General features: G+C 42.6%; 4 protein-coding genes across 6 annotated transcripts; all 4 read right to left on the reverse strand.

Moving 5' to 3' along the window:
- Positions 1-830: 830 nt before the first annotated feature.
- On the reverse strand, positions 831-11,330 carry LOC119209411 (dipeptidyl peptidase 9-like). Of its 3 annotated transcripts, none has more exons than XM_037458744.2 (21): positions 11,079-11,330; positions 9,738-9,828; positions 9,343-9,581; positions 9,048-9,160; positions 8,459-8,632; positions 7,929-8,097; positions 7,606-7,716; positions 7,326-7,454; positions 7,159-7,220; positions 6,968-7,068; positions 6,439-6,616; positions 6,178-6,337; positions 5,981-6,060; positions 5,277-5,429; positions 4,894-5,029; positions 4,006-4,151; positions 3,718-3,864; positions 3,454-3,606; positions 2,878-3,020; positions 2,119-2,230; positions 831-1,843 (listed from the first exon to the last, which is right to left on the reverse strand). In XM_037458744.2, the coding sequence occupies exons 2-21, from the start codon at positions 9,791-9,793 to the stop codon at positions 1,751-1,753; spliced, it is 2,655 nt and encodes an 884-aa protein (XP_037314641.1). In that variant the 5' UTR covers positions 9,794-9,828; positions 11,079-11,330; the 3' UTR covers positions 831-1,750. The 3 variants fall into 3 exon arrangements, with proteins under 3 accessions (XP_037314641.1, XP_037314640.1, XP_037314642.1); XM_037458743.2 differs by having other exon boundaries at positions 7,929-8,100; positions 11,079-11,326; XM_037458745.2 differs by lacking the exon at positions 11,079-11,330 and having other exon boundaries at positions 7,929-8,100; positions 9,776-9,828.
- Positions 11,331-11,744: 414 nt separating this feature from the next.
- rps15 (ribosomal protein S15) lies at positions 11,745-13,857 on the reverse strand. The gene is made up of 4 exons (XM_037458746.2): positions 13,833-13,857; positions 13,354-13,439; positions 12,688-12,922; positions 11,745-11,905 (listed from the first exon to the last, which is right to left on the reverse strand). The coding sequence occupies exons 1-4, from the start codon at positions 13,833-13,835 to the stop codon at positions 11,792-11,794; spliced, it is 438 nt and encodes a 145-aa protein (XP_037314643.1). The 5' UTR covers positions 13,836-13,857; the 3' UTR covers positions 11,745-11,791.
- A 1,255-nt stretch (positions 13,858-15,112) lies between these two features.
- Positions 15,113-20,125, reverse strand: cnn2 (calponin 2). The gene is made up of 7 exons (XM_037459184.2): positions 19,948-20,125; positions 17,808-17,929; positions 17,648-17,714; positions 17,183-17,320; positions 16,984-17,100; positions 16,368-16,514; positions 15,113-16,275 (listed from the first exon to the last, which is right to left on the reverse strand). Exons 1-7 carry the CDS (start codon positions 19,999-20,001, stop codon positions 15,970-15,972), a joined length of 951 nt encoding a protein of 316 aa, XP_037315081.1. The 5' UTR covers positions 20,002-20,125; the 3' UTR covers positions 15,113-15,969.
- Positions 20,126-21,668: 1,543 nt separating this feature from the next.
- Positions 21,669-27,532, reverse strand: crsp7 (cofactor required for Sp1 transcriptional activation, subunit 7). Its single transcript, XM_037459086.2, has 3 exons — positions 27,136-27,532; positions 26,062-26,136; positions 21,669-25,982 (listed from the first exon to the last, which is right to left on the reverse strand). The coding sequence occupies exons 1-3, from the start codon at positions 27,205-27,207 to the stop codon at positions 24,270-24,272; spliced, it is 1,860 nt and encodes a 619-aa protein (XP_037314983.1). The 5' UTR covers positions 27,208-27,532; the 3' UTR covers positions 21,669-24,269.
- Positions 27,533-27,739: the final 207 nt, after the last annotated feature.

Consider the following 27,739-nt stretch of genomic DNA (forward strand, 5'->3'; position numbering starts at 1 on the left):
TGCTGCTCCAGCTACTAGAGGAAAATATTTCAAATAGTTAAATGTTCCCAGATTGATGTTTTACATGTAAAACAATTTGTATATTGATTGTTTTTTAGGATTTGGGAAATAATCCTCACTGTTCATCTCAACATGTCGCTCCTTATCAATCGAACCAAAGCCGCCCGATGTGGAGACCTCTTTAGAAACAGCGTGCAGCACCAAACCCGCACAGTAGAGCCTTTATATCGAGCCACACGAGGAAGATCTCTTGTATCTTTTTAACAGATTAGTCATATTACGTGGAAGCAAACTCCAGGAGCTCCGAGGTGTCAACTTGGATTTCTCAGTGCACCACTTTGACTCTTTGTGTGGGCTTACTGTTAAAAGTGTTTCATCCCTTCTGATCCGCTGGCTCGGGATCCACCTCTAACACCTGATCTCTGAACTGACCTCTTCATCCTGCACATCGGGGCAGCAGGGGAAATTCGATGGCTGGCTGCCATCATTATGCCTCATTGGGGACATCTCCTGTTACCTGCAGAGAGAAATGTAGACTAACCCGTTCTCCAAATTTTACAAAGTTCTCCTCAGGTAGTTGCAGATTTTGGGAAAACACGCCCATTTGCCGTGACAAAGGTTTACAAGAACTGAGACGTTGCACCAGATTGTGTGTGTCACGACGAAAAAAAAATAAAATGAATGCCTCAATCGTACAACATGCATAACTTGTAGCTACTCTAATTAATAAAACCACAGTAAAAGAGAGCATGTGGTTGATTCATACATTTATTCATTATCATGTACAAATTGTATCCCGGTGGTACAAAGCTGTTGTAAGACTCCAGTGCTCACCCTCCTGTTGTCTTTATTGCAGTAAAAAAAGGACATACCAGTATGATCAAGAGTCAAGAGGTACTTTGGCAAATATAAATTATGTGTTAAGAAGGCAAGCAGACATCTCAAAGAAATGTAATGTGAGGGGAAAGAACTGCAGAAAAATATCAATGAGCGGCCATCTCATGGTAGCACGCATGAAAAAAATTAAAAAAAGAATAAAAATTCCATAAAATATTTTATTTTAAACAACACTCGCTTAAAACAAGAGTCCCAGTGTTCCTCTTTTCTTCATTGTTACACAAACTGTGAGTTCTGACTCTCAGTATGAATTGCTATTGCAAATGTGTGCCTGTATGTATGTTACAATGTATAGTGTGTAAATATGGGTATATCTTCCATTTCATATTCAAGAACTGTAATCCCATTCCTTCCACTGACTCAAGTGAACCAAACAGGTGGGGGGTGGCGGGTGGCGGGGGAGGGGGGGGGGGGGGGGGGACTACACAATAACTTTTGGCCAAAACCCATCATGGTTGCAGAGTTGAGGACGTGGGTGAGCGATGAGTCAATGCGATGCAGCCTGCTAAAATGTATACTTGTCTTTGTCCAGCTTTCGGGGTGGGACACCGAATCTCTGTGCTCGTAACCCATACCCAAGACTGTACACAAGGGGGGGGGGGGGGGGGGGGGCATGGAGAAGACAGAGTGATCATGTAACAAGTAACAGCGTGAGATGGAGCGAGCGAGAGTGGAAAGGTTACGTGACTAGTTCCAAGGAGACGGTGGCTGCATGGTGTCTTACACGCTCTCGGGGACAGGGTGAACACATGGAGAGATCGGGGTGAGGGAGAGTAAAGATGGGCGCTGAGCTGGAGGGGTGGAGGAGGACTGAGGGGGAAACTAGACTTCACTTCTCCCCTGTTGTCTCACTTCAGAGGTATTGTTGTAGAAAGTGCAGCAGCATTATCTCGTAGTGCTCTCCAGACTCAGGGCAGCGAATACTGTGTCGCTCGTTGGGGTAAACCTGAAAGATTTGAAAACGGGAACCAAATTATAGATTGATTTGTGATAAATGATAAAAAGGATATCATACAAGTGGCAATATTGCATGAAACACTGACATTGATTGTTTACTACCATTTAACATGAGAGTGCTTTAATGCAATATATAAAACACATTTGCTGTTGGTTTTGTGCATTTTTTTAACACATCCATGATGAAAAATGTCCACCTAATGTGAAGTATTCATTTGGAAACTTTAAAATGGTGTTAAGTAGCAAAAGACTTGTGATGCCAACCTGAAGCTGATAGGGCTTCCCAGCACGGATTATCTGTGACACGAGGAAATTGGTGTGGAAAAAGTGCACGTTCTCGTCTAAAAACCCGTGCAGAATCAGCAAACGGTTGGGTCTGCAATGAGAAGGGACACATGGTTACAATACGATGGGCCTGTTTGGAATAATGAGACAACCATCACACCCAATAATCCATCAACTATTAATCCTAGAGCTTTTTAAAGGGGAGAGGCCTTCACAGATTTATAGTTGACGGTTAAATACTGCAGCTGCCGAGTGTCAGAGACTAGCTCCACTCGAGCATCGTAGAGCAGTGCTCCAACATGCTGTTTGTCAGGCCCTCTGGGTTTCCTTCCTTCCTACAACTGAGGCATAACTACACTAAACATGCCATTAAATACCTTAACTGCACCTTTATACATTTTAATAACTGCTGTCGGGTTAGGGGTTATTCAGCAATGCAGGGAATAAACCCCCAACATGTACTAACCTGAAAGAGAGAAACCGCGTCACAGTATCGACATGTTTTCACAAATCATGGCTGTCAGTACAAAACGTTCAAAGTTCACAAGTCACATTTTAGGTCCAGTAATAATGAGACCAACATAAATACATGTTGAAAGAATGGCACGCCCAAATCATCTACTATAGTTCAGGGGTTTTCCTAGATTGAAACTTGACCTGACACAAACGAACCAACATCTATGCTGTTACACAGGACATGTGGTTACATTGCTTTGAGTAACAATTGTGTGCACTCACTCGCTGGGCAGCTTGTCCACGTGCAGAGCCACCGAGCCTTCCTCGTAGCCCTGCTGGTTGTTCTCCGGCACATCCATGTAACGCTCTGTGTAGCCCGTGTCGTACGCCATCCACACAGTCACCGGGGCACCTGCAATAGCCAACTGCCAGGGAAGCACAATACAGTCAGGTGGAAAAGAATACAAAATTAGAAAAATAGTACTCTGGAAACAAGCTCACAAGAGGAAAAGGGTTGCTTAGATTTACTAAATCATTTTATAGTAAGTACCTCAGTATCTTTAACATATTTAATAATATAACTAGATTCCTGTAGATCAGGTAACTATCTAAATATACAAACTGAGTAACAAATATGAGCCAACACATTAAGCAACACAGACACCATGTGGACATGAGCCGCAATTACATCACTGGTTCAAACTGAGATATCACACCTCTGGAATAAAGCAACAAATTCAGTTTTAAGTGCATCCTGCAGTGATTTAAACTATCACTAAGGTAAGCTGTCTCATCTTGTGGACAGAACAAATGAGAAGGGCAGAGAAGAAGGGCTGAAGGAAGACCAAGCGTCCTTACCTTGAAGACATTGGGGCGCTGAATGAGGCCCATGAGAGAGAGGAAACCGCCGTAGGACCAGCCGTGGATGGCAACCCGGCTCAGGTCAACAAATTTAAACTTCTCTGCCACATACTGCAGCCCCTCCACCTGGTCTTCAATCTCCACCTGACCCTGGAGAGAAAGTATGAAAGAACTTGGCAAATGTGCACGTTGTATTTTTCCTCACAGCAATCCATTACGTGTAGTTTGAATTGTTTCCTCAGGCCAACTCGATTGAATTACCATTTTGTTTTTCAGTGCTCCTTCAAATTCCAGGCCCCTCTGACAGGAACCCCTCCCATCAATGACGACCACGGCATAGCCCAGAGACGCCAGCGTGTTCAGACGGAGGTACTTCATCCCCTTGAAGGAGTTGTTCACCAGCTGCACCTGTACACGCACACAACGTTTTGTCGTCCATGTTTTGTTTTTATGTTTCTTAACTGTAATTTGGATTTGAAGCTACATTTTGTGAACACAACCATATGATAAACCTCCCAATCCTACGTTGAACCGAATGTATCCACGAACCTGTGGGCCTCCGTACACAAAGAGAACCGTCGGGTGTTTCCTGCCGGGCTGCAGGTTGTGGGGCTTGTACACCATCCCGTGGAGCTGGAAGCCCGACTTCCCCGGAAAGTCAAAAATCTCCGGTGGGTTGTAATCTCCTGGGCAACCTGGAAAACATATTAACACGTGTTCATCAGGTTAGCATGTTCTCAAACTATTAGGGATCAACTCCTAGCGCAACTTTGGAAACAAGCACATTAAGCAACAAATCAGACAACAGCGACAGCTCCACGGTCACCAAGCTGTTAAAGCGCTAGTCAAGCTCATTAATGTATGGTAAGTCAATACTTAGCATTGGGGATCGGAAAAATACTTTGCTTTGATATAAACAGGGTCAAACAAAAACAAAACATTGGTTACTTCAACAAATGATTTGAGCTTGATCAGCTAAACTTTGATTTGTAGTGGGATGCGCAGTGAAACGTTTTCAGGGTCAATCTATAGCTTCGTGATGCCGGCTTCCATTGAAAATGACCTCCAACTTCAAGTCACTCTTTGACCCCTAAACTACCGACATCGGGAAAACACCTGTAAGCAGAATTAGCTTCTGACTCCTGGTAAACACAAACCGCACTGGAGGATGTGTGTTTGAGCACATTATCTGATGGCTGTCTGCAGGATGCGACTACGCACCGTACCGACTGTCCTGGAATATAATCTGAGCCAGACAGCACCTTTTCCTTACAGACTCGGCTCGGTTGATCCAAAAATAAAAGCACAGACGGTCGGAGAACCTTCAAACCTGGACGGCCTGCCCCCACAGCGAAAGAGCCCAATAACTGAGATACAAACTCTGCATATCGAATCAATCAAGAAACTACAGTGTTTGTTACATCACATCCTGTTTACCTGGTGACTCCATCATGCTGGCCCAGAATTCAGGTACCATGTGTAGTGGATCACCTTCTGAGCAGCTCAGTTTGTAGACGTGAACACACGGAGGCGTACTCACGTTACTGTAGTGGCTGACAAAAAAGTCAAAGTTCTGCAGAATAAGAGAGAGGTGCAAAATAATTAAAGAAAATAAAGAATTATCTCAAATATAAAAAATAGAACTGACAAAGAAGGAGAGGAAAGGCTGAGAAGGAGCCACATACTATGTGGAACCCCCCCCCCCCCCCCTCCTCCTATTTGCAGCTCTCACACTAAATCCCAAGTTGTTTTACCTCTTTAGTCGCTCTTTGGGATTTAGTTATATTCTATGTTGTGATGTAAAACTTAAAATAGTTTACCTGACTAACAGAGCAGCTATGAGAGAAGCCAGGCTTGGTTAGCCTGACCACATCTCCAGGTGAGTCGTAGCTGACCACGTAGAGGTGGTGCTCTAGAGGTGTGTCTCTGGTGCCCTGGAAGTACACCAACTTTGATGCCTCATTCACCCAAATCTAACAAAAGGAGAAACAATTAAAAGGACAATGAACCAACAACAGCACTAAGGAGGAAGCATCATACTGACAGGTAGGATAAAGAGTCCCACTGACAAATCAGAACAGCTGAGTTCATGTTTTAATGTCAAACCCTAGCATGTCATGTGGAACAAACATTCAGGAACCCCCCAGTTCACCACTCTGGATTTAAATACAGATTTGAAGATTACAAGAGGTTCACTTGGTGTCTTTGCATTTGATGGGGCTTGTGGGTGATCCTATACAAACTGAATGAACAATGTAGTATTTTAGAACCAATTTTGAAAATGCAGCCAATGATGCACAAAGGTACAAGCCCTTTAACCGCTGTAGATGAAAACACCCTCTAATTAAGGCTCATCATTGTTTAATGTAAGAGTCAATGAGCTGGAGTAGAGCAAACACAACATGTACGTATGCATGTACGTACGTGCTCAAATGTCCAAATTATTTCTGGGTGTATTCTGAATACCATTATATCTTTTATAGGTGTGGATGTATCTAATCAAGTCAGATAGACTTTGTCTAACCTTGGAACCATGTCTGGCCAGCACTTCCCATTCTCCACTGGTCAGTGTGAACTCCTCCTTGATTGCACATTTGAAGTCTCCTGGAGAAAACGGATAATACAGACAGCATGCATCGTGACACATGGGACAATGACTCAAACCATGATTATTTTACAGGAATATTTCAAATAAATGGAGGGGCATGCCGAGTCCGTTACCCTCGATGTGTTGGTAGCCCTCTGACCAACGGCGGCAGCCCGGTTGTAACAAGGATGTGATTTTATACAGATGGCTGAAACCGGTTTTAGACTCGTTCACCCAAATGAAGGTGAACTCGTCTTCTGCCGTTTGAATAAAAGGATAGAATATGTCATGAACCTGCACAAAAAAGAAGAACAGTCCGTTACTGAACCCTTCACAATCATAGGAATTGGACATGAGTTTTAAGGGAAACAAGTGTTTTGTGTGGAAAGACCTACATTAATCCAGACGTCTGTGGTCTCCTCGTGGATGATGTATGGCTGCGTGTCACTGGGCACCGCCTCCACACTCTCCTGCCTCTGAGCCGGGTCATCCGTGACGGGGATGAAGAGGGCTGGAGGCAGAAGGACCAGCTGGAGTTTTCTCTGACTGCGGTCCAGCAGCACTGCCCAGCCACTAGAGAAAAGTCATAAACATAAGCAATTTCTCCAGCCAAAGTTCAATTGGTGACTTATTGCGGGAGACACGGTTCAGTGCAGGTTCAGTTTAGTAGAAAAAACAATGCACAAAGACATTTATTTAATTTTAACAACATATGAATCTTAAAGCCAGAAAAAAATCCTGTTGCCGGGGAATATTGGTAGCACTTCACTAAATCTGAACATACAAACCGCTGTCCCGTCTGTCCACATGTATCCCATTTTGTGTCACAGTACTGGTCCTGATACCAGGTTTTATACCCTTGGTGGTTTGTTCAGAGAACGACGGCATCATTGAGTCAACAGAGCCATTGACCGCAACACTCACTATTTGCCGTCACTCGTCCATCCTACTCTTGCGATGTATTCCGTCCCGGGAAACAAGGAGGTGAAGGGAACAACCAGTTCTTTATCTTGTGTGCTCACAATCTGCAGGTACAACCACAAGGACACATTGGGATCACTTAAATATGATTTTGGAAGAGCGAAAAAGACAAAGACGGGTAGTGAAAGACTTACTCTTCCTTGGTGGTCTGTCTTGATCTCTGCCAGTTTGAGGGTAGCCTGGGGATTTTTGCTACCTGAAAGTAAGAACGTAGGGGAAACGTAAAATGATAGAAAATCTCCTTTACGTGTCTCTGCTCCAAGCCTGTGTGTGTGCACAGTGTGGACTGGGCCGCACTGACCTGTACGCGGGTATCGATACGCGTCCGCCTTCCGCTCCTCCAGCGCTGGAGATGGGACATGAATAATCTCTACTTCCGTCTCATCCACCTCTTCATACAGAAGGTACACTGTTTTACCTCCGTTAGAATCTGACAGGAGCATAAACAAAACACATTGAGGGTCTACAGAAAATAGTGAATGGAAACTCAAAGTGAACTAATCTTAAAAGTGGAGGTAAAGCTATACAGTTAATATTAATCTGCATATGTTTATGATTTTTTAAAAAGGCATAAAAAATACCTTCAACTGCTGAGGGACTCCACCAGTAACCTGTGAAACGGTCAAACTCTTCTTGGATGACAAATGTTGCTACACCTGCAGACTTGGGGTCTTCCTTTACATTATCCACCCCTGGGGGGAAAAAATAAATGAAATGTGCATCAATGTAAAAGAATTATACAATAAAGTGTCCATTTGTCTTCAAAGGCCTCTAAATGTTATTATCTTATATGAGATGAATAAAAGATTTGTAAGATCTGTAATTCATGACACGATTATAATTTAAAGAGGTTATTCAAGAATGCAGAGCAACTTATTGCAGGACATTAAAATTGCCTCCAGACCTTTGTGGCAGTAAGTGAGTCTCCTTTCCTCGCCAGTCTTAATGTGGGCAATCCACAGGTCATTATTGTTGATGAAGGCCATGAAGTCAGGGTCTCCGGGGCAGATCTTGGGGTCCATGCGGGTCCCAGAGCACTGGGTCTTGATCTCCATGGGCTTTACAGGAGCGGACTGCTAAAAGAAAAATACACAATATCACTTTAAGGCAAACGGTGTGATGCAAGGAAAATGATCCGGATCTTCTGAGAGACGGAACCCAAACATAAAAAAACATGTATGCATGGGTTGAAAGGTGCCTCGCAGCGTATTTAGTATTTCCCGCGACAGTCTTATGATGATAAAGATCATACACATGAAGATGTTACCACTAGCAGAACAGCAGTAACACAGATTCCACATGTATATCAATTATGATAAATACACATATTACGGCTTCACCATGGAATGTAATTGTAGATTTTTCTCTGAATGAAATCTGTCCTGAGTATCTAACTATTCCAAATTGAAGGCAAAAAAACCCCAGTGTACTCACTATGAAGCCATTGCTGCCTCCATCCTGACAGTAGAAGAGGCTATTGCTGGCCTGAAAGAGGAACAGGCCAGTCTGGGCATGGTAGTCATAGGATGTAATACCAAAGGCTCCGAGACGTTTACGCTCCCTCAGCAACTCCTCCTCTCGAGAGTAGGCCCCCTGGTGCGGTGTGGCCTTAGAGAAAGAGGGTATCAGATGGAAGTAGAGACAAGTTAGGTTCGGTGAATACATTGCCGTGTTTGTTTGTTTGCATTATTAATGTGAAATACATGTAACACAACCACATTCAATTGACGCTTCACCCCAGATCAAACAAACACACATTCCTCTCATAGTTTATACCTGGGGTGCCCAATAGGTAGATTGTGACAGATCGTTCGATCGCAAAGGCAGTGCTGGTATATAGCTTGCCATTGGAAAAACAATTGACATGACTTTGTCAATTGAAAAGTGTCTTGTGAGCTGAAAAATTGTGGGCTCCCCTGGTTTATAGCTAAGTTTACTAGAAAATCGATTTGGCCACACCCTCAGAGACTGGTTATCTCTTTGATACTGGCACTGCACAGCCAAGAAAAATAGGGGAATTCACCTGAAAGTGATCCAGCATTTGTTTCCATGACAACACCAAGAGGGCCTCTTTTCTGATCTTCTTGGGTATTTCCGAGTAGAGTAATGAGTTCTCTCTACTTCCATAAGGCATTCCTAGTGAGCACATAGAAAGAAACAATTTCAACAACAACTGGTAAATCTGACACAGGGATTTATTTTCAATATCATTAGGCAATCATATTCTGCTGCCTAGAGCGGGTAGAACATTAATGGGGTCTGGGGAAAAAAAGAGCACAAAGGAGTGGCATAGAGAAGTAGAAGCTGAATCAATTTACCGAGGTAGTACAAGCGGTGGGAGTAGAGTCCATTCTCATCCTTCTTCTGCACAAACTGGAAATCGTGGGGAGCCTTGTTGGCGATCATGCCAGAGTACTTCCTGCTACAGTGGATAATGTCACGGAGGCCCTCCCAAGAGTGTTTCTCCACAAAGAACTGAGATGGGATATCCTCCATCTCAACCACCTCTGTGCTGTCCGAAAGGCCGTCCACAGCCGTCATTCCCACTGTCAAACAGCTGGATGTACACATGAGAAAGACACTGTGAGAGGTGCAGGAAACTGGACACCCTGGCACTTTACAAGTCTTATAACGGAAAGGTTAGAGTCTTTATTTATCAATTTTCCTAAGCATCAAAGCAGTTGTAGGAGATAACATGACACTTATACTGTACCTTTTCCAGAGACCCTCTGTATTTTCACAAAGTTTTACCTTCTTGACTCTATGCATTCACCGGTCAACACGCCTCACTCCAATAACGTAACCTATGTAGAAAATACAGTACTAAGATCATTTAAAAGTTGAAAATTAACATAGTAAACATGGTCAAAAACCCCATATGAAACTCTGTGGGTACATTTCCTTCTACTTTGCCAACTAATGTTGACATTCATGACTAGGGAACCGTTCTCCAGTCTTTCACTATTGCATCATCCTTGAGACTACAATGTGCCTCAAGAACAAGAGAGAAAAACAAAAACCATTCATGAAGACCTTAAAGAATATTGACTCCAAAGCATTAGAGCCATATAGCCAGATCTCCAGACCAGATTGGCACTTCATAATTCATGTTAAATCTCCCATCCGTTAGCTGGATATTTCTCCCACCACTGCGGATGAAGTACCGGGAATACATTATTTCCTTTAACCCTTCAGTTTTGGTTAAACGATTAGTTTGATGCAAAAAGCAGTGGGAAATCCATATGCTTTAAATGCATGAGCACGATTCACCAGCTGAAGGGTCAATTGAACAATAACACTATCACAGGTCAACCTGCCATCTACTAGGGGCATCTGTATTCGGGAAAGGGATGATGGAAGTATATTTACCAATGGAGTTCAACCGAAATGTTCAGTAAATCTGACCATTGGTGTGCCTGTACAAGAAGGGGGTCTATTTTACACATTGTATTTTGCTAAAATCATCCGTTGAACAGTAAACGTCGCCTTAACTTGGCCCCTGTGTTACTATGTGAAATATGTCAAATGGAAAAAATTAACGTTACGCCTGCCGCTTCCAAAGTTACACGGAACGGCCCTATTTTGTCTATGCAGGTTACTAACTAACAATTATTTTAATTAAGTAGGTAATAATTTTGGTGAAATATTAAAGCACCTAGCCCCGTTAATGTGATCAGTTATCGTTAGCAAGCCTACAATAGAGCTTTGTTCTCGGATTTCAACTACCCAGTCTGGGGAAAAACACCGGTACTTGTGTTTTTTACATTTTAAACCGTACTAACGTCAGTCGTATTTGGCAGTGAATTTTGAAAACCCCAACCTGAAGTTAAATTGCAGTCGACTCACTGTCTGCTAAAAAAAATCTATGTTAGCTAACGTTACATTTTGACATGACATACATCTTCTGTCAGTTTCGCTGTTGAAGCTAACTGCCGTTAGCTAGCTAGCTGGAAGCTAGCGAGCAGCTAACCCACGGCGGCCGGTTTTGTGTAAAAAAACAAACACTTAGCTGCCAGCTCCAACAGAACCAACGTAAATTAAGAAGACGACTTACCAATCTGGCCACTGTTTCTTTAATCAGGTTGTGGATTTTATTAGCTTGGTGAAAATAAAAAGATTGTGCTACGGCAAGAGGCTGAATCCATGGCCCAGAGCGGCCACACAAAACATGTAACGTTAGCTGAAAGAGCGAGTGGCGGAACCTTAGCCCTGATGAGTTCACACCGGTACTCTTTCAGGGCCGCACCGGCGCTCTGAGGAGTCAGTGCTGCGCTGCATGTGGCAGCCCTGTTAGTTACCCAAATACCATTTCTTACGAAAAACTTACCAGCGGATAAGCTTGTAGCGTATTTTTAACCCCCCGCCCTCAAAATCAAACGCTGAAACAAAGAAAAAAAAAGCTTAAAACGTAAAAAAAATATATACAGCAGTTAAGACAACCATTTCAGCATTTGAACCAACGCCATCAGTCCAGTAGTGTGGCTTTTTACCACCTATAATAGCTCAAAGTCCAAATGAGAAGTAAAACCACCATATTAATGCATCCTAGTACCATCCATAACATTGACACTACAGGCCCATTGTGTAATTTATCTCGAAGCCACCAATATGTTTATCAAGGCTGCTTAAAAAAGGACAGAAGCTCAAAACCTCATAACCCATACACAAGAAATTGTTCTGAGTTTCAAAATATTATGCTGAAGAATTTCAAACGAAACAGTTTTGTGGCGCAACCAGTTTTTTATTTATACAAAGAATACAGCCATTCTACTTCAGAGGAATGAACCGAGAAGAGTGTGTAGCTCCAATTCCAGGGCGACCATGCTTGACTGGCTTGTAGGTGATGGAGAACTCGCCCAAGTAATGACCGCACATCTCGGGCTGTGGAGAAGAGACACATGTTGGTAACAATATACACTGAAAAACGTGAAGCTGCATTTAGTGAGTAATGTTGCGGTTATTGATCATAAGCCCTAAATACTTAAAATAATATCTAAAGCGACAGGATTAGATTCGTCTATTTGACTGGTGGAGCTGGGGCTCAGTTGTTACACATTAGCTTTTGCTGAACCTATGTTACCGCATGAATCATTCTAGAGAAATTAAAGAAAATATTTGCTTTAAGTGTCAGTCATGTATTGGCCATAGCCAATACTACAGATCAGTCTCAAGAGGGCATTGCAATCTATATGGCCTATGCCCAGAGAAAATGGGGTTAAAAAAGGGAAACTTTTTAAATTGTATCTTTATTTCTCAACTTACTAACCCATAGCTTTAGCATACTAACCCATAGCATATATTTTATTGTATTATTTAATTTTTATCTCATTGCTGCACTACGTTGTCTATTATTGTACAGTCTTTTATCATGCACCAACCGCCAAGTCAAATTCCATGTATGTCTAACATAATGGCAATAAACATTTCCTGATTCCAGAAAAACCCTACACAAACCGTAAAGCCTTCTTACGCAGACGTTAATGGTAGACAGTGGTTTGCAGGCAGGGACAGAACAAGATTTACAGGGAACTACAACAAGGCACTTTACAATGGGACAAACTGCAAGCATTTGTGATTTGAGCTGTGACAACCAGCTCTCCTTACAAAAATATATTTCGGCAAGGAACACTCCTCAGGAATAGACCCGCTCATCAGCACCTCACCTTGATTTCAACCTGGTTGAAAGTCTTGCCGTTGTACACTCCGACCATGGACCCGACCATCTCAGGCAGGATGACCATGTCCCTCAGATGGGTCTTGACAACCTCTGGTTTCTCCATGGGGGGAGCCTCTTTCTTTGCCTTGCGGAGGCGCTTCAGCAGGGACTGCTGCTTGCGGCGCAGGCCACGGTTCAGCCTCCTCCGCTGGCGGGCACAGTAGAGCTGCATCAGCTGCTCACTACACAGGGAGACAGGACAGCACCGTTGAGAAGAACCCTGCCCATCTTTGAAATATTTGAGCATGAACAGAATGCAGTGGCAAGCGCATTTTGAATTGGGTCATCTCACATTCACTTCAGGTTAAGCCTGTGCATCAGTCTGGTTATGGAATGTGCTTCCCTGTCAGTGTAACGTCCAATCAGCTTAAGCTCAGCTTCATTAAATAGTAATTACCAGAAATGCACATCAACGTAACCTGACCAGGTTAAGGACCAGAAATCTCTCAATACTTTTATTTGAGTGACAACAGCGCACTCTTTAGGAGGCCGAGTGTGGGACTGCATCGATGGATTTAAACGGATGAGCCGAGTAAGTTTACAGCAAATTGAATTAGGTAGAATAGAAAAGGTTTTACGGGGACTGCATCCGGCTAGGTAGTGGTTCACTTACTAGGACATGTCCAGAAGCTGGTCCAGGTCCACACCCCTGTAGGTGAACTTCCTGAAGGTACGCTTCTTCTTGATCTCGGTATCTGCCTGAAGGAAAAACACATCATCCCGCATAAGCATTCAGTTCGCAGTTACACCATTTACGTTGACACGTTGAGTTAATTGTCACGAATGAACTTCGAGGACCGCAACATATGAAGTCTCGGCCGCACCTATAACAACATGGGAATTGTCATATTCATCTACTAAAACATACGTAAAACCACCGGGTTAGCTTAGCTATAGCCGCCAATAGCTCATGCTAAACTGTGCCTTTAAAGGCACATTTATCATTCTCTCTGAGGAACGATTTTAAACCAAACTGCGAGTGAGTGCGTGTAACTGTCGGACGACACAGCCAGCCATCCTCATTTAACGCTTTAGCCGTCAGATGCATCTAGATTGTATTTCATAAAGATTCACTGTCCATTTTACACCTACCATCTTGCCTGAAGTTCCGGGAGAAAAGAACGGTCAGAAGTCTCGTTAGGCCTGATATCGCGAGATTTCAGGCAAACATCCGGTGGTGTTTTCCGGCGGCAGTCCACGGTGTTGATATATGTAAACACCACGAACAGCAGGTGGTGCTGTCGTGTCTTATCGAGAAAAGTATTTTTTATTCTACAGGAGGAAGGAGGACAAACTCAAGAAACACGTAGTTTACTAATGGAAGAAAGAAAGATATTCAAGAACTATACTTACGAAGCTTATAACTTAAATCTATTTTTCTTTGGTATTTCCATTTGATGCTACTTTATACTTAAACTTAAAACGAAATTCAAGAACTATACTTATATAGCTTACAATTGATTCTTTCTTTGGTATTCCCATTTGATGTTTCTTTATAATTATACTCCATCACATTGTTATTGATTGCAATGGTGTACAATGATTGTTTCCCATACACTCATGTGTATATAAAAAAAAATCAATTATTTAAATTACATTTTTCTGATTATCCTTCCTTACTTGTCTTAAGTCAAATTTTGACTGCTTGTGTACGAGTGTTTATATTGTTGGGCCTTATTCTACCACTGGCCAATTGATATACATAACTGAAATCTTTCAAATCAAAGTATTTCAACTTTTAAGAAACACATTTTAAATAAACATTGTACTCATAACACATGTATCCGAGGCCTATATACACCGCAGATACATTTTTTTTTACTGAAATGGTTCTCACCCTTTGATTTAAAAGAAGTCATGCCTCCAACCTCACCGCATAGCTTTTTTTAATTAACTTGAGTGAAGTGGAACATTTTATCTGGTTTGGTCCTATAAGAACTTCTGTATCGGGCCAGTCAAAGAGCTTTAAGGCACTAACAAGGTCTTGACATAACCTCACCGCCTTTCCACAGTGAACAAGAGGGATTATTTAAGTACTCATTCTGGCCTCAGACACATTTCTTTAAAATCCAGACACTGGAAACTGAAATGAGACTGGTTGGTTTAGAGGAGGCTTGCTACTAGCCAATGTCTTAATATCAGAGCAGAGTGATGTCGTGCAGCAACTTCTGAACGGCCCTTGGTTTTGAATTTCAGTAGCGTTACCGTTTAGTAAATTGGTTTATCACCTCAGTTATTTAATATTCTTCTGCACAGCTACAAAATGATGTTTGAGTAGTGTGTGAAACCACAACAAGCTGTTGCAGATTAATTCACCTCAATGTCACATACTATGTGACCAGCAGTGTCATATTACACACCAAAACACGTGATAATGAATACACAGCTTTATTACACTGTAGTTACAACAACCCCGTTGAAATCCCAAAGTGATGACATAATGGTGTGATTGGTTTGCTTTTCAACCAATATTCAAGACACTCACAGAAAAATAATCCAGTATTCTTGCTTGGAATGTTGAAGAATGCACACGTGTTATTGTACCCGCCTCCCCCACCATCTGCAGTCCAACAATAACAAATCAAACGACAGTTGAACTGGTTATACAAACAAAGGAAATATTTCCTCCATTATTTTTTTTAAAGTAGCGAGTAAGACAAAATAAGTGTTCCCTCATCTCTCTGAACAAACAAAGGGCTCACTACTGTAAGTCAATGACTAATACTGAGGGGATGAAGAAGATACTGAAGTAACAAAGTTTACATTATTCACAGGAATCATGTTTATACAGAGATTGGATAAAAACATGCAGGTTTTGATCAAAACAGGATGAAATTCTTAGAAAGAAAGTTAAAAAAAACTCCCTACAGTCACTTTTCCTTTCTGTTGCGCTTACAAAAATACATCTCCTTTAATGAAAGTAATAGGTCAGCACAAAAAGAAAAGAGAGAATATTAGGGCTTTGGCACATTTATAACAATCCCTGCGATAGAAAAACTAGCCATGCCAAAAATATTGGCTTTTGTGGTCACTTTAAATAACAAACAACTACAGTCCATGATGATATGTGTAAAATCGTTTTGCACAAATACGGACAAGAAAACAATTTGATTTAAAAAAAAAAAAAATTAAAAAAAGAAACTACTAAAAACGCTGCAACATCCTGTGAGCCTCGAGGGTTCCCTCTCTGCAGAACTTTCCTTGTGCGGACAGACATCCGTCATTCCTTCTAGTAATCAGTCCCCTCTTCTCTGTACACCTGCTCTTCTTCCTGGTAACCTTGGTAACCCTCGTCCTGGAAATCCGGGATATAGTCAGGTGCAACGCCTGCCCCATTTTGAGGTTCTGCAACCTCTCCCGCTTTAGGACAGTACTTGGCGTCATAGATCTGCCGACCCAAGCCGAAGTTCTGTCCGCTCTGGTTGGCTCCCTGGCTGTAGCCCATCTGGAGAGACATGGTGCTGTTGTCACACTTGTCTGTGCCCAGCTTCTGGTCATAAATGGCACGCCTCGTCCCAGGAGCAGTCATCCCGGCCTGTGGTAAACGCAGAGAGGACGAAGAAAATAAGGATCACGAGACTATTTACACATTTCTCCCCTGTAGAGTTCGGAAATTGTGATGCGTACCTGGCTCGCCCCCTTGTTGGTCCCCATCTGCAGGCTGATTGTGGTGTTGTCCATGGGGGGCTGGATTTGAACTTTGGGGTCATACAAGTGCCTCCGGGTGCCATAGGCATTCATTCCTGCCTGACTGGCACACTTGTTGGTTCCCATCTGAAGACAGAACAGGCACAACAAAATGTTGTTTATTAGACTTTATAACAGCAGCGTGGTGCAATGCATTTGTACAATAACAAACTGCTGCAAAATGTTGCACAACAGCAACAAGGATGTGACTTTTGCAAGCAAACAAAGCGAACAGAAACTTAAGTTTCAGTCAGCTATGACTACTCCTTGTTCAAATGTTGTACTGCAAGTTTTACTCCGTGACAAAGAACAACATTCATTCTGAAGGACATGGTGACAGCTTCAATGGAATTCACATTGCCTGCAAATAATATCTATTTAATGAGCATCAAATAAGTTTCCAGCTATTGGCAACATGTGAAGGATTAATGTTGGTCATGTGACCCCCTATTTTTAGATGGCAAATGGATGTGAAGTGGTTTAAATAAAAGGAAAGTGATTGGTTAAAGAAGTCATCTAAAACTTCAAATATCCATGAATAATAAAAACAACTCACTTGAAGGCCAATGACACACTGTCCAGCCTTCATCTTCTCTTCGTCAAACATCCTCTCCTGCTTGTCCGCATACTTCACCCCAATGTCCACCCGGGAGTGGCAGCCGCGGGTCTTGGCCTGAGAGAAAAGAATGGACACGTCAAGGTGGGTTTAGATGAAAGGAAATAGTCGCTCCCACCACCATCACCAGAGGACTCACCATGCTAGCGAGGGCGAGCAGGGACGTCTGGACCTGCGTCATGTTGCCGTTCTCAAACAGGTCGTTGGCTTCAAAGTTATCGTGAGGCTTCAGGCCAAAGTTTGTGGCGGCTTTGATGAAGTTTGTCAGGTTCTCCAGCTAAAAGCACACAGATTAAAAACAAAATCAACCCCATGGTGCAGGACTGCAAAGGATGATGGTGTGATTCGATAGTGTTGAGCTTGCTCGCAATCAAGAGAAGCCGTCGCGTGGCTGTAAAACCACTCAATGAGAAAGATCTGGTCTCCGAAGGTGCCAATTTCAACACACAAGTACCACCGTGACCGGGCATGATTCAGTGAACACATGTCGCAACTAGTTAGTGTGTGTCGGAGAGCAGACAGACGACTGTACAGAAGCACAGGGAGTCATTTGTTAGTGTCACATAACAAGCCTTCTCCTGCATGCAATGCAAGCACAACGCACCTGATGCCAGTTCAGCGCTGATTGGTTGATCTTTTTCACAGAGCCTGGGGCAAGCTGGTTGATGAGACTGTGAGGAGGAAAAAGAAAGTACTCCAGGTTTACCATCCAAAACTCTGGAGATGAGAATAGGTACAATACTAATAATCTGATCTCTGCTAACCTGCATAAAATGAGTCCACTCTTCAGGCCTTTCTGGAAGTCGGGGCCGATGGATGCGCCTGTGAGCTCTTCAATCCAGACCCTCAGCTCTTCCTCTTTCTGAGTGTCATACTTTTGTGCGATCTGGATGGACGGAAAGGTCAAAAGGTCACATATGTTCCATAAGAAACAATAACAGCCAGTAGGGGATTTGTGAAACAGTAAATCAGACTTCTTTGATACCGCGTGAAAACAAAAACTTCCAAGACGTCCCTTTAGAAGTTAAAGGACACCGATAGTTGCCTCCACAACGTGTTAGTTTTGGATGTGGTCAGGCTCATGGTCACCCATGAATTCACTTTGCTACGGCGACAATGGAGTTTGTTTATTTTTTAGGCCTTATGTTGACATTGACACACATATCCTGTTTGGAAAGCTGCTAAATTCACCAGTGAAACACAGGAAGGTGGTGGCTCAAAGTGAGGGAGTGCTTTTCTTGTGAAGGGTATCACTGTTTAACGAGTTAAATATTTTTTCCCCTCTTCTCTGAAAGAAGCCATTCAGCAAGACCTTTAAAATCAGTAAAGTGCATTGTGTGATAAACTGGAAAGCATAAGAGATAAAAAAAAAAAAAAAGGTGTTGACTGAGTGACTGAGTTCGTGCAAACTGACAATCAGCGAATTCTCTCTGGCCCGAGGGCAACGAGAAGCTGAACCACATCGCACAGAGGCTGGCTGCACTCAGCTTACAGCTGGTTCTAATTTTAAGGAATGTCTGGCTTCTAATTACATTTTTCATTCATTTACTATCGCTTTAAAAAAAAAAAAAAAAAAAAAAGGACTACCCACAAAGTCAAGCTGAACAGAAGGAGCTTGCCACAGTTTGGAGAGCTGAATGAAGCAGAAAAGTGCATCAAGCCCATGAATTAATTATTTTACTATTAAACATGCATTCGTTGGAGGCAAAGGTTAAACCAGGAGGGTGGGCAGAAGGGTTCTACTTACGGTTTACGTCACAGTTTAGTGACGATGCTACGTCACCGATGACAGGAAATACCACGCTATCATCATGCCGTCAAGGACATCAGTGAGTCAAAACGCTGATTTTAGTAGGGGGGGGGGGGAAACTCATATATGGAGGAATGACCATATGTTTTTTTTTAATTATAGAAAAATATTTAATCTCTAAAAGGGAAATTATCTACAACTTAATTCTTGTATTTTAGAAAGAACGTGAAAGCAAATCCCGAGGATATGTCAGTCGCGCATCACTATGAATAAAATAAAAGCAGTGGACGTATTGAGATGAAACACAAGTTTCTTTCCCCTTGCTGGAACACAACGTTGCGAGGAAACTAATCTCCAGCATCGGCGGAGGTATTTTAAGTGGATCCGGGTGGGCAGGCAGGTCAAAACAAACAAGCTGCTTTCTCCCCATCAAGGCCGCACTCAAAGGGGTCCACGCGGGCACAGAGAGGGGTCACATCGGAGGCCGGTCGGTCTGTGGCCCTTTTAGTCAACGCAGGGGATTTTTGTTGCACAGTGAGGGGGGAAAAGAAAAGAAAACAAATAGAATATCCTGCGCTGACGTGAATGTGTTAAGAACTGTTTTGTCAAGAGAAGCAGCGCACCTTACCACAAGGGGAAGTGTGAAACTGTTCATACCGTTAAAAATAAACAAGAGTGAATAAAAGAAGCGGGGGAAGGTTGGACGACATTCAAACTCCGGACTAATGTCAAACCAGTCGCGCAAGGAATAGAAAATGCTGGAAAGACTTTTTTTTTTTGCCACAACGACATTTGTTTTGCCAAGAGGGACAACGCCCAATATATATTCTCGTTTAAGACGGAAAACTATTCACGAATATACACCTCGAAAGTGGTCCGACTGAAGGATGTGGAAAGTTCTGAAAGTTAAAAAGCCCATTTTGTCGGTTTAAAAAAATGACACTTTTAAATCTCTCGGCGTGTTGCTTTTTCGGGCGACTGAGCTTATTTCTAAATAACTGACATTGGCCCGCGCATCAAAATGGAGGCCAGGTGACTCCGGTGCTCGCGAAGGAAAGAGCACAATGAGTGACTCACGTTAACCGTTGAATGATGACAAGTTCAGTGCTGCTTACCTACTGTAACATTTGTGATGAAAGTACATTTACACCTACCTTGTTTTTTATTTCCGCTGATAATCCGAAGGAAGGACCCTTGTTAAAAGACATTTTCAAAGAGTTGCGAGTTTTCTGTGCAAGTTTTAAAAAGTAGACAGCGACCAGATTATAAACAGTACTGAACAATCTTTGACTTTCTCTGCCAATGAGACCTCGGCGTGAACTAAATCCTTCCTCACTTTTAACGGCCGCCAATTAGAGCGATCCCACGGTTTCGATCGAAGAGCGTCGTTTAAAGAGTCAAGATAGTTCCCTGCTGCTAGTTCACCAGACGACTAGCAGCGCGAATACGGAGATAGCGTGCAGCCTCTCAAGTCTATTTGATAGTCAACTTGCTATCTTATGCTAGCATTAAGGCGTATATATCATCAGATTACTCAACATGGCTGTTTAAGAAACGTAAAAACTTACATTTTGTTTTGATTTATTTGGTTGAATCTCTTAATTTTGTCATGGTCAATTTAAGGGTTTGGTGAATTGTCCACTCCACACCTTGCAAGCGGAAGGTTTTTTCAACGTTTTATACATAATATTGTATAATATTTACTAATTTCTGTTATATAGGATGTAGAAGCAGGATTTTCCCATGACCACAACATTACAACAACTGCATAATAATTCACAGTACAATTTTCATCAATCCCGGAAATACATAGAAATGACTCCTCTTGATTTTCCTGTATACTCTTTGCTTGTCTGGTTCGTTGATCAATTCTAAACTCCACCTTTCCCCTTCTCTTCCTTAGATCGCGATTGACATCAAAAACTCCTTATATGGAAGGAAACTTCCCAAATTCCTGAATGGTGGGAGTGATCCACTGGACTCCTCCCTGCATACCAGACACTCAGCGGACGAGACGAATTGTCGCAGTTTTTTGAGTCACTGTCGAACAGAAGGAAAAAAAGTTTATAAGCTACTGGGGTGACGTAATGTCGGTGAAATGAGGTTTGAGATAATAGATAGAGCTCACAACTTAATCCGCTTCACACGCCAGGATAGTTGTTAATCGGCTCTGTGATAATGTCTGAATCGAAACAGTTCCCTCAGCAGTATTACTTCCTTCTTAACATATCAATGACAGAGTAACTTACCTAGACGGACAGTTAGAGAGACCAGGGGATTTTTTTTTTACAAATCCTTCTCTTCCAGTTTCATAAAGAACTGCAAGTCTGGTCTGCAACATTGAGCTTTTTTTTTTTTTAAAGCAATACTTTTCAAATGGAACAGTAGTATAATTTCCTAGTATACAGTACCTATTAATCTTGGGTTCTCCAGTTGGAAACGTTATTTTCTATTCAAAACAGTGTGAAAGCAATCGTGAGGTCTATACCAGATTGTTCACTTTGTTGAAAGAAAGAGTTCCATCACCACATCTTTTTCTCAAAGGAGGCCTACACACACACACACACACACACACACGCCACATTCCAGGTTGTTTTCCCAGACGAGGCGTAATCTAGTTATGGACAATAGGGCCATTGGTAAAGACAGAGCCATTCCCTTTGGCCAAAGGTGCAGCTGGGTACCTTATAATAAATTACCTTTGTTCCAGCTACTCTGGTTCGATGGTCCATGTACCTTTCTGAGACCTGAATTGTTAGGCTCAAACTGCCGACAGAATATGCAATACCTTTGGGTTTTGTAGTGTTTGTTAGAAAAAAGATGACATCATATAAAGCTATACTTTAAAATCTTAAAGGCAAAACAATTTAGTCAGCAAGAAAATCCTTTTACAATACATACGGAAAATAGGCCCCAACATCAACCAATCATGACATTTTGATTTCTTGGAATTGCACAATTTCCATTTAACAACTTTAAGATGAGACCAGATCCATCGCATAAAAAACAATGACGCAAGCCCAGGTGCCTCTGCTCAGCCCGCAACAGCTGTGATTATGAGGACACCTGAGGCAGGAGATTACATCATACAGGTGTGCAGAGGACTGATTCAGAGTAGAAGTAACAAACCAGGGCAAGGTGTGGGAAGTTAATCTTCATACCTGCAGTGAGATGACGCCAGCACACAGAATCACAACATGGAGTGACGTAGTTATGATACATTCACTCCATTTAAAATAGCTGACTAATTGCAAGTCACTTCCTTTTACACAGACTGCCCCATTACTTTACTGTTGGTGTTTGGAAAAACAGACTAAATGTAAAGTATGATTATTTAATTCAAAATTGGCATATATTGTTTGAGGGACATGAAAAACTAAAAGTCTGTTACTCATGCAAAAGAAAAGTGGATCTTGTGCATCCCCACATGGATGAACTGTGCAATTACAGCATAATGAAACCTCAAGTACGGTTTAGAAAAAAAGTAGAAGTATGCAAAGCTCAAAGTGACCATTTAGTTTCAATGGGGCAACATATTCAGAGGTTGTGGAGCAATCGCAGCGTGAAAGACCCACGACCGAGCTGAAGATTTAGATCATTTTATTTTCAAAACAATGGAGAGATGTTAAACACTGAACAAATAAAGATGCCCCAGTCAAAACTCTAGAAAACAGATTCTTATCAACCGGTTATAGCACTTTTCCTTTATTGCCAGCTGCTGTGCAGTTTTTCATTGTCTGCAGCTTCACTCTCTGGATCAGTGTGTACAAAAAGTAACAGAAACGGTGCATATACCAGCGTCATACTGATCCTGGGACTTGCAATTGCCGCAACTCACAGCTCCATGGACAGGCGTGATTTATGCAGAAGCAAATCCAGATTTACCAAGGCACATTGGTAGGGATGAATGACCGAAAGAATGAAAAGACAGCGACTGCGCAGAAGCCAATCTTAATTTAAGTCATGTGAGAACAATGGGTAGTGACTGATAAGTATAAAAAGGGAAATCAAAAAGAATTAGTTGGTACATGGAAAATGCCAAAAGCATCAGCTGTAGAAAGCGTTCTCCCTCCTCCCATGTTTGGTTTGATTGTAGTGGAAAAGGGAAGCAAAAAGGAATGCTCCTCCAACGGCATCCTAAAGGTTTTCTAAAACTACCTAAAACAGCTGCAAAAACCTTTAATGTGCCTTAAACTCTGAATTAACTTTGGGCACCAAGATTGCGGGAGCGTCAGTCACTACTCACATTTGAATTAAGTCAGAAACAAGGTTCACTTAGAAGTTGTCCACATATGAACCAGTGCATAAGGTCTCACTGTCGTACATTCACAAAGGCTGTTCAACTCACAAAAATATTGTGGCATTGTTATCCAGAAGGCAAACGATATCTAAACGCAAGTCCCAGTATTGAAATATCGCCATGCTTTTCTCTGTAAATCCAATCATTGATCAGTACCATTCGTTTTGACACAAAATATCTAAAGCTTGGGGGAAAATTTGCGTAGAATTATCCATTTTAAATGAACACGGCACCATTTTGAAGCCAAATCATTGTTGTAAATACGTTGCTTGCCTAGCGCTGATATTGCGTGGGCATACAGGAGCTGTGTGTTGAGAGAGACAGTATGGAATGTTAAGGACCAAATGCATTGGCCCGTCTTAGAGACGGACCAAGCTAGAAACATTTGTATGCTCCTTTAACATTGAAGATTAAACTGACAGCATTGTAGCGCAAACAGGAAAAACTCAAACAAATAACAGATCTACTGGTTTCTGAACATCTGTGTTGGATGAACGTCCCATGAATGAGCTGGTCAAAATAAATAGATGTATACATAACAAATTTATAATTTACTCTTTATATCTCACATAAAGCTTTGTTGTAATTTCCCAATATGATCCAGGACGTTATACTCTTGGACATGTTTGGCTCTACCTGTGCTAGATGAACTCTATCAACACCTTACTGGGCACTGACGTGGCCGTCTGGACAGGGCAGCTAAACTCCAACGTTTCCTCATATGTAACCCTAGATTGTAAATCCACATTAGAAACTAGACAGGTTAAAAAAGGAAAACAAAAGAAAAAAGAAAACTGCATCCTCCCAGTGAGACTGAAATTGACATTGAACATCAAATTCACACCATAACGCCATTTCTGGTTGTCTGGGATAATTCGGTCCTCTTTCTTGCCTTCAGTGTTCAGCACACAGCAACTAGGGCCGAGTCACTTCTGTGGCTTTCAGCTTAAAAAACAAAATGGAAACAGCCCTTGGTATTAAACTTAACTATTCTTTTAATCTCTTTTGAAACCAAAATGTAATTTAGATCATCACAGAAAGATGAGGCAATGGGAAGGGAGTTTAGCGGGCCTGCCTTTTGCCATACACACAGTGGACAAACAAAATCAAAGCATCTCGTCTCTTTGGGGAGACAAAGAAAGGCATGGAAAAAGACAGCAACCTTTCCAAACCCTCTCAGTCTAGGCAAACATATGGCAGGATGTTCAATTTGCTTTCATCCCCATGCGGGTCCAATGATATGCACTCTGTCCAATCATACCAGGTGCCCTCGGTGTCATGACAACCGTTCACACCGGGCCAGTGCTGTGTCTGAACCCTGTCCAGGTCCTCGTCAGTCACCTCCCGACTCAAACCCGGTAAATCCTCTACTGCGCCGTCCGTCTGCAGAACATGTCTCTTCCGGGAGTCCTTGATCTCCTGTTCTTCCCTTTTCAGATACTGTGACATGAAAAAGTGTGCACTAGGGGCCTGCACCCCAGAAGAGGTTAGCACATTACTCTGAAGGTTCAAGTAGGACTGGATGATTTCATTTCTGGAAAGTTCCTTCCAGTTTGTTTGAAGGAACGGGTTAGGGCTAGGACCTGGGATCGGGGTTGGGATTTGAACCGGGACTGGGAGTGGGACTGGGGTTGGAGAAGCGGGCTGTTGTACAGTACTTTCAGTTCTCTGCTTAGCCTCAACAAGGTCAGGGGTGGAGGCTTCCTCTGTTTGAGAGGGCTCTCTATGTACTAGATGTTTGATCTGACCTGTGACAGGATCAAATGTTAATCTGCGCTCTTTTAACCGCACAGGTTTAGATGTGTCCTCTGTTTTCTGGCCATCTAGGTTGACAGAGTAGTCCCTTGGCCTGTACTTCCTCCTTTTATGCTCTGAGTGGGGAACCGTTGTGCCGTCTGGGTCATCAGACACAGGCATGGCCCCCTCAGAAGTTGGTCTGTGTAGTTCTGAGTTGTGTTGTGGATGGGAGGGCAAAGGGGAGACTGACGGGGATTCCAGTGTTGAAGAAATGTCTTGTGGTGGACTATATGAGGGCACTTCTGACGAACTGGTCCAGTGCATTGAAGACCTATGAGAAGAGTTCGGCAGCTTGTCAGCAGATGATGCTTGGGTTGGGGAGGATACATGCTGAGACAAAGACATGGGAGAGTCCATGGACGAAGGGCTTGGGATAGGTGTTCCTTTTGGTCCAAATGTTGAAGAGCGCTGTTTTATGATTTCTTGCTTCACGCTCCTTGGACTAGAAGTGAGGCCACGGGGACTTTTGGCTTTGTAATAACCCCCTCCACCTCCTTCATCCAATCTAGTCTGTTGCTGCATCACGGCAACCTTAATCATAGAGGAAGTGCTAGGTATTTTGGCCACTCCGGGGGAGCTGGGACGAGGCTTGACAGCATTTACCGGAATTCTGTTGATTTTATCATTATCAAGGTGCTCTATTCGAGATTTGTCAGGAGACGAGATGACCTGCTGGTCTTGCAGGGCATCAGGACTGCCTGCAATCCCATTGGTGGGTGGTGGGGAAACCGAAACGTCAAACGAAGACAACTTGGAGATCTTTTCTAGTAAGTGCACTCCACTGTCCCTGGGATCTGCTCGTCGTTTGCGGCTGCTTGATTTCTCGGCTTTTGGTGAGTATGTGTTGTGAACATCGTTCCTAATTTTGACTTCAGGGACACCCTTTCCGGACACAAAAATGTCAGGAGGAGAGGGATCTGTTCTGCAGGGATGAGAACTGCCATTGGTAGAGCCAGGTGCACTGGCAGCTACAGCTGGCCCAGGTTCAATCAGCTTTTGCCATGTCCGTAAGAGCTTCTTAGAACGCTTGGCAAGATCTTCATTCTTGGTCTTCTTCCTTACATCATTGATCAGTTTTCCGAGTCGAGTTTCCTGTATACAAAAAGGCTTGAAAGTTAGAAACAAATTCAGAAATAGAATTCAAAATAATTCACATAATCAGCTTTCTTACCTCTAGTGCTTCTTTGGTGATAGGATACTTTTCAAGAAAGGATATTACCTCCAATACAGCCACCATATTGCATATCTGTAGGGAGAACAAATACAAATGTTGATACTACTTCACTAGCAGTTAAATTAATGAAAGAAAATGTTTTTCACCTAATATAAACATGAACAGTGCAGACTAGATAAAAAAAGTTATTCACAGTCCCGATAAAGACAACGCGAATGACTGATACCCACATGGTTTACAAAGTAATGTATTCATGGTAAGGCTAGAATCGCTATTGAATGGAGCATGCAACGTGTGTTAATGTGGGTGCAAGTTAGCTTAGGGAGTATTAGCTTCTCTGTATCCTTCAAACGACGTTAAAAAGTAACGATGGCATGGTGTCAACTCCGAAAGAAACTTCATTGCAACATTTAAAACAAAAGAGTAACGTACAGCAAAAACTCGAATCAACAACAACTCTATGTTAAATTGGAGCAAGTTTCATATCATGTCAAAACTAGCGGTTCAGTGTCGGTAGATATTCGTTAGCTAAATTGGCTATTGCTAGCATTTAGGCTAACTACTTTGAGAAGGAAGGCTCCGACTATTTCCTAAAACGTAACATAGCTATTTAAGCTAAGAGTTGCTTAGCTACTTCCCAATCTTCCGTACTAACACAGTAAAGGCAGACGGTCTACAACCACATACCCAACCAATTAGCAGGAAACACTGGTTATTTAAGAGTAAAGCATAAGGCACACGTATACATTATATTATTTTAAGCCATACTCTAAATCCTATTGAGCGTTACGGCTAACAGCTAACATGCTACACCAGCTAACGCCGGATTGGTGTCTAACCGAGGGGAGCGCTACGGCTAAGTTAGCTTGCAAGCTGTCAGGTCGTGTGCTCAGCTTATTCCACCTTTCGCAATCACTCGACAGGTCAGTGCCAACCCAAACAGGAAATAACGCATTTTTCTAAAGAAAGAAACAGTTATTTCGCAGCTAATGTTATAACTGCATCGAGTAGTTTGACAGAGTTCAGGTAAACAAGCTACCATTAGCTTGCTAGCCGGCTAGCTTCACTCACATTGCTGTGACTGTCGATGGCCTGCAGCAGCCGGTCCCTCATCTGCTGCGGGGTAGCCGAGACCGTTGTCATTGCCTGTTCGGTGCGATCCGGAGGATGGAGGGAGGAATCCTCCAAAACGAAAACCTGGTCACAATGATGACTCAAAAGCCGCTGAGGTAACACGCCGGGCGTCCGAACGGCATATTTTTCAGTCGCCTGTTAGGTAGACGGCTCAGGTTTTCTCACATGGAGAGGGAAATGTGTGTTCTGTGTTGACCGTTGGTTGCTCCCTGCTGGCTGCTCGAGCAACTCACTACCAGCTGCTGGATCCCTCAACGGCCTCCCGCTGCATGCTGGGATACGATGTGTGCGCTTTGACGTCGGTACGTAACCAAGCAAACATCCCCGACGTTCACCTATACTCCAGGGTACACCCCTCCACGGATTCCTTGTCTATGTCATCCGTACCTGCTGTTTTATACACCATATCTATCTATCTATCTATCTATCTATCTATCTATCTATCTATCTATCTATCTATCTATCTATCTATCTATCTATCTATCTATCTATCTATCTATCTATCTATCTATTTATCTTTTTATTTATTTGTTTATATACA

The sequence above is a fragment of the Pungitius pungitius genome, chromosome 15, assembly GCF_949316345.1.
Source record: "Pungitius pungitius chromosome 15, fPunPun2.1, whole genome shotgun sequence".
NCBI lineage: Eukaryota > Metazoa > Chordata > Actinopteri > Perciformes > Gasterosteidae > Pungitius > Pungitius pungitius.